The 10,144-nt window shown below is 43.0% G+C and overlaps 1 protein-coding gene across 45 annotated transcripts in view; it reads left to right on the top strand.

Annotated features, from left to right (window-relative positions):
- Mapkap1 (MAPK associated protein 1) overlaps positions 1-10,144 on the top strand; it is a 201,073-nt gene that overhangs the window by 37,245 nt on the left and 153,684 nt on the right. For 38 of the 45 annotated variants that reach the window (XM_087651385.1, XM_087651396.1, XM_087651390.1 and 35 more), the window contains 1 exon segment: positions 200-348. The exons of 3 other annotated variants lie outside the window; for them this stretch is intronic. In XM_087651385.1, the coding sequence (XP_087507511.1) occupies positions 200-348 (149 nt within the window). 45 annotated transcript variants of the gene reach the window in all.

The following is a 10,144-nucleotide window of genomic DNA, read 5'->3' on the forward strand; positions in this document are numbered from 1 at the left end:
CAGTCACAGTCCAGGCCTGGGGGCTCGCTGCCCCTGCTGTGCACAGCCCCCGAAGTGCATTCCAGGATTTCTGTATACATGAACCCCAACCCATCTCTCCACATGCTCTCTTTAAGATGCAGAGGAAGACTTTAGGAAGGTGGACAAACTGTGTGATGTACATAGTGACCGACGATGTTTTTATCCTTTTCTATTGCAGCCCAGGAGTTAAAGTCACTGTTTGAAAAAAAATCCCTCAAAGAGAAACCTCCAAGTTCGGGCAAGCAGTCCATATTGTCTGTGCGCCTGGAACAGTGCCCTCTGCAGCTGAATAACCCCTTTAATGAGTACTCCAAGTTTGATGGCAAGGTAAGTTCAAAAGTAAAAAGGCTTCCTCATCCCTTTAAGACTGAGGGAGTTGTTGTTGCCATTATTGTTGTTGTTGTTATTATTATTATTAGGTTTAGGTTTCAAGACTGCTTCAGTATTATAAAACACCACAGTTTTAAGACCATAGTTGTAAAAAGGTAAGAGTGTGGGCTCATTGTTTCCACAGTAATATTTAGGAGGGTTGATGTGTAAGTCTGCACATGCCCTCATTTTTTGCTTCTCTCCACTTAGAGTCCAGGACTACTTTAGTTTTCCAAGATGCGTATTCTGCAAACATGCAGTATAATATATTGTAATGAATGTAAAGCTGAATGTGATGGTGCATACCTGGAGCTCTAACACTCACATGCCAAAGAGGTTTGAAGGTGGTCAGCTACGGCACAAGCTCTTGTCTCTAAAACCAAATAAAAAAATAAAAAATGTGCCCCCCCCCCCAACGGGTAGAAACAAAGGACGGGCTGTATGTGCCTATTTATTTACCTGTTTCGTCTCCATGTCCTTCAGAGTTTGGGCTGGGTAGGATGAAGAGCTGTGCTGGGACAGCCTTGGCAGTGGGTCTGGGGTGGCCTGCATTGTTCTGTCCACTGTCCACAGCTGCAGAAACTGTCAGGGCTTTCCTTATGGATTCCAGCCATTGCATTTTGGTCTTTCACTGTTGGGGGTTCCTGCTGAATATTGCCAGGGATGGTGACTTTTATTTTTCCCTCCTATTTTTAGTAATGGTTTAGTGTTATAAAATTAAAGTATGTTTATTTTCCTTCTAGAAAATGGCCACTGTTTTAGGAGGAGCCTGGTGATGTGCTGAGCCTCAGTTCTGAGCTGAGCTGGACCCTTTTTAAGAGAGTTGATTTTTAATTTATTGCCACTGTGTGTGCTGCCTGGCAGTGGTGAGGGGTATTGAGTGATAGCTTGCTGTCTGGAGGGGTCGTATGTGATTTTTCTCATTTCAACACCATTGCAATTAATAAACGGCAGGGCTTTGCTCATGTCTACATTTTTCTTTCTCACTTGCTAATTCTGTTAGTTATTATCTTTGAGCAGAGATCTTTTTCTCTGAAACATCTTACTATCTTCCTTAGGTGGGACTCAGCACATGGCCATCAGCAGTAAGGCTGTTGCTGTCTGAGGGTGGAGAACTGGAACTAGAAGCACAGCACATAAGTAACACACAGGCCCTCAGGTGCCCCGGAGCTTGCCCAGAAAACACCCAAGAGCACTCCAGTCCTTTTAGGTTGCATTGCTCTGAGCTTGTATTTAGTTCACCCCGGCTACCCAGGGATATGGAAAGTAGGAAAAGGAAGGAAGGTTCTCCTGGATCCTGGAATGTCTCTAGCTGCACTGCCTAGGATACATTTTAGATGGATGAGAAGCTCTTCTGAGCTGGAACAGAAGAGCTCCCATAGCTGATACGGTTTCATTGTTTGATGATGAAGAATAGGTAGAATAAATAATGTGTGATTTCATGCCAACCAGCCAGTCAGACTTTACATTAACAATGCATTCCAGGCCCCCACTTCCTATTAGCCAGGTTTGCATTTGTCAGAGTTGTGAGCACTGCCTTCTCAAGTCCAGGAGACAGTCTCCCCAGTCTCACTGGGATGTTTGTTAGACGTGTGTTTGCGTTTAAGTTGCCCAGTGCTTTGTCATCGTGGGCCTTTCGGTGGTCCGCAGAGAGTGAGCGTTGATTGAGAAGGGTTTGTATATTGATAGGTCTATCTTACAATGCCTGCTGTATATTACCCATACATTACAGATACAATTACTAAGACACAATTAACCCTTGCTCATCCATTATTCAGTATTGATGCATTTGGCAGGTGTGTGATGAAGGTGGCTAATATTTGAAGGATATTGTGCTGTACATATTAAATCAGTCTTTATCTTTGGGAGAGGCGTCAATATGATCGTCAGTGGCGTCTCAGTGACTAATAGAGAATTATACTTGAGTCAAGCCTTTTTGTAACCTAGAAATTAAAATGACTATTCAAATAACACCTCAAAAAGATCAAATTAGCATTTCGTGATTACATAATAATGGGATTGTAGTCTGCTAACAGCGCCATGGCTGCCTCCAGAGCTGAGGTGGTGTCAACCCTGGATGATAAAGCCTTTCTGTACAAGTCGGCTTTAATCTTTCCAGACTGATCCTTCCCATAAATCATCTGACCTCCGTACTGAATTGTTGTTACCGTTGTAACTTAGAGTTATTTTATTTTATTCAGCTCATATTTAAGAAATGAAATGAGTATTCTGTCTTAACGATTCATCACCTTGTTATTGGGACTACACGTTTTTCCTCAAATATAAGGGTTTTTCTTGTATTTAATACTGTATATGAATATGTAAATAAATAAATGTCTTGTATAATTACCTGTATATAAATATATATGTATTTGCAAAGAATTTTTAAAGCCACTAAAACATATACGGTGCTTTGTTTTCTTTTTACAAATATTCATGATGCTCTCTTTGGGAATAGTGCCTGCCTTATTTACATAATTAACTGAGTAGCTTAGGTCTCCTGGGCAAATGGTACATAATCGGGGAGAGAAGGGGACAGGAAGAGTTTGGGGTCTAATTAAATATGCTAAAAAACTACTTAATTATGTATTTCCTCAAGAGACCAGTGGCTGTGCAGTTGTCCTCAGGACGCTGCTGTGTGGGCTTTGAAGAGAGGGTTTGTTTCGGGTGCGGAGCTGGGCTCTCACAGCAGTAAAGCAGACATGCCTGGTGTGGAACCTGCACACTGGAGCTGCTGCTTCTAGTCAGTCTAATCTCTTAGCATTTTTCCTAAGTGAAAGTATTTTTAATTTTGGTTCTGTAGTTAGCCAATAATTTATAAAAAATATTTTGAGGCTAATATATTTTAGAGCATTGGGTTGAGAGGTCTGTACTTAGTTAAGATTTTTGACAGTTTGAAGGGAGGGACATGCCAGGCTTACAATGTCTGTATTATGGTTTTGGCAAATTGATCAAGGTGTCTGACTTGGTTTGGATCTGTAGATTAAGTCTGTTTACTGAGCATTTCAGAGAGGTTCAAGGCAGACTGCAAGGAGCTCTAGGTGAGCTTGGTCTGCTGAGACACATTTCAGCTTAGCATCTGCATGAATGAATTCTGTTTTTGTCTGTTTGTTGATAGGCGTGTAGGGGTGGGAGGAGTGGTTTTTTTCTGAGGATAGACTCTGGGCCTCCTGTGTGATGGAGAGGCGCTCTGTCACTGAGCTGCCACCCTGGCCACGTTAGAGATAACATCTGTGAAGCCTCCTTCAGAAAACACAACCTCTGCTGTAGGTTGAGGTCAGAAACTTTGTGCTCAAGTTCTGATTTCACTGTGGGGGATGTGAGCTGTGTGCTCCGAGATGGTTGATATAATGAGGGTGGGCTCTCCGGGAGGCACTGGGTTAAGTGTCCTGGAGATGCTGGGTCATGCCCCACTGAGTTCTTAGAGGGTGAACCCAGCGTTTCGTACACACACGTGCTAAGCATATGTTCAACCACAGGGCCCCAACTTTATGTTTAGAGAAGTGGATCTAAGCCAGGTGTGGTGGCACACTCACGAGGTAGAGGCACCATTTTGGTGGTGCTCTAAACACAGGAGGAACAAGACTATTTATTTATTTATTTATTTACTTACTCACTCACTCACTCACTCACTCACTCACTCATTTATTTGGAAGGTAATGGCTACTAAAAATCAGTTGGAAAGACAGTTGTGCATGAGTAATTGTTTGGCAGTTGTAATAAAACATTAGGTATTCTGCCTACTGTGACATAGCTAAATTCTATTCCCTAAATGTGAGGGGCATTATTTGCCTTGACAAAAGCTTGAAAAAGCAGAAGAGGGCTGGTTCCCACCAACAGCTGTGACTTTGATTGTGTTAACTTGTTAGAAAGTAGCCACTTGTCAGTTAGAAACTGTTTTAACGGGAAACTGCAGGGCGTGGGGGAGGGGATAATTCACCACTGCTAATTGCTTGGCTGTTAATTTTCATAAGTGTTGATAGAAGCAGTTCCTTAAATTAAACTTTGTTTAAAATGTATCAGGGGAAATATTCCACAATGTCGAGCCTGAAGTGAAAATTAATATGAATGCCGTGGCAATTAACACATACTGGTTAATAGCTTTTAGCAGCATTTTGGGATGATAGTCCTTAAATACATTTTTGCATGCTGCTCTTGTTTCAGCATTGTTCTAGTGGATGTCTGGGTAATTATGAACAAATGTTTCCTATAATCATTGGCTTTTAATAGCTCTCTTCAAAGAAAGTCACTTGAAACTTTTACAGAAAAGAATGACGTCACAAAGAAATGTTATGCACTTAGAAAAGGTCAATGAATTGAAACCATGTTTTAAATAAACAGCTGGGCTAGACAGGTAGTTTAATGGTTAGTGATTAGGAGCACGGCTGCTCTTGCAGAGGACCTGAGGACCCAGGTTCCAAGCACCCATATGGCAGCTTACATGTCTGTAACTCCAGTTTCAGGGGTGCACAGCTGTATACATCAAATAAAAATACTAAAAACAAAAGCAGCCATAGAGTAAAGGGCTCCTCATCTGAAGTTGGAATTTTGCTGTTATTATGGGAATGAGACCTTCTAATGTGTTACTTTAGCTTTAGAATATTTTCTAAAATAGTGATAGTTTGGGTTTTTGATGTTGGCTGTCTTTCTCTGTAGTTTGGGTTTTTAATGTTGACTGTCTTTCTCTGTAGTAGTGGCCTTGAATTAAGAGCCCTTTGTCCTTCCTTTTCTTCCATCTGCCAACATGGCCTGTCCACCCTTTCTCTCCTACCCCCAGGGAAATGAGAGAAGCTAAGAATGAGGTTGGCTGCATTGGTACCCTCTTTCTCACACACAATCCACCCCTCTTTTAATAAGGGGTCTCCTGAGGTCAACAGTAAGTTCCCAGTCAGAGACAAGCACAGGGTGACTTAGGGCGTTTTTAGGAGATGTCTTATTCTTTTGTTGACTTTCTTCTGCACACTCTGTCATCTGTGTCTATCCATCCATCTATCCATCTATTTGTTTTTTGAGGCATGGTCTTTCTCCTTGGCTGTCCTGGAACTCATGTAGACCAGACCAGCCTTGAACTCACAGAGACCCACCTGATTCTGCCTGCCCAGTGCTGGCACTAAAGGCGTGCACCTCCACATCTGTCTTTACATGCTTTTTTTTTTTTTTTTTAATGATGAAGAATAAAGCACCAGCATATCAGTGGTGGTTATTCACTTGGTGACTTATTTCCATGACTGCATTTTCCAGCCTTCCCTTTCGTAGACCAGAATTTGTTAGTCTATTCCTAAAAGGTGTCAACCCCTCACCACCTTTCTCATTTAATGTATACTGATAGAGTGATCGGCTTCATTAGTTACTATTTAATGTATACTGATAGAGTGATCGGCTTCATTAGTTACTATTTAATGTATACTGATAGAGTTATCAGCTTCATTAGTTATCCCCCCCCCTTTGTTTTTCATGACAGGGTTTCTGTATGTAGCTCTGGCCGTCCTGGAACTCACTCTATAGACCAGGCTGGCCTTGAATTTAGAGACTCACCTGCCTCTACCTTCTGAGTGCTTGGACTGAAGGTGTGTGCAACCACTGCCCAACTCATTAGCCATCTTTTAATGAGATATTTTCCCTTTATCATCTTCATACCTTAGCCTCCCAAGTGCGGGATGTACAATCATAAAACAAAGTGGAGAGGATGTCTGCTTAGTAAAGTGTGGGGCCATGGCCCGTGCTGAGGGAGGGAGGTGTAGCTTACTTCCTTACACTCCTGCCTTTCTGTGGAGAGGTCCGAGTGGATAGCAGCACTTACATCTGGGTAGTGGTGAGGATGTAGACTTGACTTGTGATGGGTGGGGCTTCATCCCTTGGCGGCAGGGAATAGATGTAGGAATATCTCACTTGAATGATAGCACAGCCATCAGTGAGGAACTGGACGAATCAGAACCCAAGGTTAGGCAGCAAATGAGGCTGCTGAGGCAGACAGTGGATGGCTGGGAGACGTGTTCTCAGTAACCTACAAGTTCTGAGAGCCTTGAATGAGCTCAAATGGAGCCTTGAGATAAGGCGGTGTGTGTGTGTGTGTGTGTGTGTGTGTGTGTGTGTGTGTGTGTGTGTGTGTGTGTGTGTGTGTGATGAGGGGGGGAGTTGTTTGTTAAACCCACATGTAAAGCAAGTGTTCTGCCACTGAGTGTTTACCACAGCCCTTCAGTTTTGTGTGTCCAGACGGTCACTGGGAGTCTGTTGAATAGAGTATGCTGGAGCAGGGTCTGCAAAGACAAAGACACAAATCAAGAAAGTTTTACCCTGGTGAGAGATGAGTGGGCAGGGGTAATGGGTTTAATTGATGATGGAATTGGAGCTGTATTCAAGTGATAGCTAGTATATAAAACTGGTTAGACTCGATGGTTGATGTGTAGGGAGATGGAGCAGTATCCCTTAAGAAAGTAAGTTGATAGTAATTCTTAGGCGGTAGCGAACTGGGAAGTCAGGTGTGGCTGTGTTTCTGCTCTGTGGGATTGCTACTGAAGCACTGCTTTCTCCTTAATCCCACCAGGTTCGTAGAGGAAGTCTGGCTGGATGTGTTCTTAGCTCTGAGGTGCCAGGGAAAGCCTAGGAACCAGCCCTTACTAGTGCTGGCAGCTGATGGGGGCATCTTTGACTTCACCTTGCTCAGCATGAATTGCAGTAGATATTTTTGTTTCTCAAAGCTCTAGGCCCCGAATTATTTATGTTACTTATGTGAAATACTAATGTTGAGCTCTCCAGCCAGAGCCGAATCTGGAGCTCTCAGTCTTGTCCTGGTGGTCCAGCTGGTCTTGACCTTAGTAGCTCAGGTGATACCTGGCTCTCATCTTCTACACACATGAACTAGTGTTTATTAGGTATGCACTACTCTACCCCGATAATCTTCTAAGTTGTTTTGAGATTATAATATCGTCACATCACTCTCATTTCCTTAAGGTTCTTAATGCTGTTCTCGTTAACGACACGGATATGGAGTCTCTTCCCGTGTTAGCTGTGACTGTGCCATTCTTTCTCTGGGCTCTTCACATGTCGTTTCTCATCTGTGAGTGCTGTGTGTTTTCTTATCTGGGGTCCCATGGTAACGGACAGTAGTGGTGTATAGAGGGTTGTAAATGAAAAATTTTGAACTCTTGAAAAGTTGGTGTGTACATGTGCACGCTTGTGTGTCATGGCCCAGGGTTTGTTACCTCGTTTTACAGATGAGGACAAAGGCTGCGAAAGGGTACCCCACTAGTAGGTAAGAGAGTTGGAAAGAACTTCCTTTTCTTCAGGCCCATTGTCATAGCTCTTTGCTGTATTCTTTTCTTCATTGTTATGAAGAGGCTTGAAAATTTTCAAAATTTAAAAACAAGTTTTTTCTGTGCCAAGTTTAAACTAGAAACCTGATAGAGCAGTTTGGGTCTTACTACGAGTTGTGTGGTTGGATTAAGTTGCTGTCTCTTGAGAGTTCCAATACCCTCAGAGGTAAAAGGGAACATGAAGACCAAGGGAGGGTGTTGGGGAAGGTTTCCATGTAGACTTCACTGTCCTCCTCATAGGATGTGTCTCTTCCCATTGTTCTTCTTGTGTGCTGAGTGGACTCACCCTACTCTCTGGCCTCCTACCTGTCCATTTTAGCCAATGGCTTACTAAACAGTCACTCTGGGTTGATTCATCTTAAACATTGCATACCAGCCTTGCAGTTAACTCCTTGAAGGAACTGGGCGGTAATGGAACCAGCGGGTGAAGACCCTCCTCCAGCCCCCATTTAGGGGATGGAATTCAGGGCCTTCCGAATGTTAAGCAAGTGCTCAGTCACTGCGCCATACCCTCAGCCTAGACACCAGCCTCTGCCTTCAGGGTCGTACTCATTGCTGGGGACCCTGAGCGCTGGTTTGTGGCTTCAAATGCATCAGATTGTGAGAGGAATAACCCGTGAACATCAAGCTGTGACGTAACATGATAAGCCCTGTGTAGACCTTGAGATGGAAGATTCTGGGGGCATGAGGACAGCAGTGGTGAAGAGCGGGCACAGCTGTCCCTGCTCTGTCTAACTCTTCTCCTCAGCTGTCAGAATGTCTGTTGTAGAATTCCTAGAAAGCAGAGGTTCTGTGTTCATGCTTGTAATTAAGCTTACAATGACATTTTCCACACAAATGTGGAAATTTTGAATGGTGGTGGTAAATTTCAGACGCAGTTGCTCTTAGAGGCCTGCTTTGAGGCAAGAGCTGTGTTTTATTCAAGTCTCTTTCTTCTCCCTTCTGTTATGTTGAAGTTTAACACCTAGACAGAGATACATGTAAGAAAGTAACTTTAGGGAATTTGCAAAATATGCTGCTATGCAACCAAAGATTAAATTGATTTGTTATATGTGCATTTAGCTACAATTCATTTTAATTGTCTGTATGAAGTTAAAAAGTATTAGTGTCAGATAAAGATTCATCACCAGAGCGTGATTTGAGGCTGGTGCTGGAGCACGCAGGCGTGTGCTCTGCAGATGTTTGTGTAAGGCGCTGTCTTTCCTGACAGCAGTTAGAAAGTATGGCTATAGTAATCAAATTGTGCTGCAGCGACTCTGAGGCTAGGACCAGATTGAATTAAAATAGATATAAGATTTATGAATAGCAATAGCTGTGATAAAATTTCACTGCCTTTTTCAACAGGAAGGACTTTCCACAGTGGAAAGAAGAAAATCTAATAACCACTTTCCTAAAACCGTGCTTTCGCTGACTTTCATTTTCCCTTCCTAATTACAGCATCAAAACAGTAACTTGCAAGGGCATTTTCTGTTTTTTCTCTCTTTCTTTGGCCATAATAACCTTTCTTATCCACTCCCCCTGTTGTATTAAATACATAGCATTAAAACAAGCGTATTGATATAATACTGCTTTAGTTTAGAAGCACAGTTCCTATAAGCAGCCCAATTAAGAGAGGTGGTTAAGCCCCCCACTTAAAGCTTTATTAGCACCACTGTAGCTGCATTTCCTGAGTTTCTGTTTTGTGCTCGGTTCTATAAATTGGCCTGTGTTCTCTGCCTATTCCTCAGGCTTCTATGTGCTCTAGGCGCTGATGAGCAGGAGCCTGGAGCACAGCAGAAAGGAGGCATGGTGTTGTAGTCTCTTATTTTCTCTTTCTGAGACCGTCTTGCTGTGTAGAACAGGCTGGCCTTAAACCAAGGCTCTGCCTTTCCTTCCGAGATGACGTTTTTGTGGGACTGTGCCTGGCTAATTTTAATATTACTCTGTCCACAGGAATTGTTTGTTGAAGACAGGGTGTCTCTGTGTAGCCCCTAGCTGTGTAGGTCCTTGCTGTATAGACCAGAATGACAAGATCTCAGAGATCTGCTACTCCGTCTCAAAGCGTGTACCACCACACCCTGCTTGTCCACAGGAATTTATTGGACTAAAGTCACTGGAATTTTTTTACTTTCCAGGGACCTTGTCACAGGACAAACAGTTCTTTAATATTAATCATGTATGCATTTTTAAAATAGAGGACCTCTGTGCTGATAGAGATGTGACGTGGTGGCTGTCATGATGTTGCTTCTGCCTGCATGGGGTGCAGGCTGAGGTAGGAGGAGCTCAAGGTATACTTTGGTTACAGAGTAAGTTGAAAGCCTGTCTGAACTTAGTACATACATCCTTATTTCAAGTGAGATCCAGTACATTCTGGGTGGTATGACCGTAGATGACACCTCACTTCAGAAGAAGAAAGAAAATGCATGTTTACCATGTGGAAGACCCGAGATTCAACCCCAGTA

This window comes from Rattus norvegicus, chromosome 3, assembly GCF_021556685.1.
Source record: "Rattus norvegicus strain SHRSP/BbbUtx chromosome 3, alternate assembly SHRSP_T2T, whole genome shotgun sequence".
Taxonomy (NCBI): domain Eukaryota; kingdom Metazoa; phylum Chordata; class Mammalia; order Rodentia; family Muridae; genus Rattus; species Rattus norvegicus.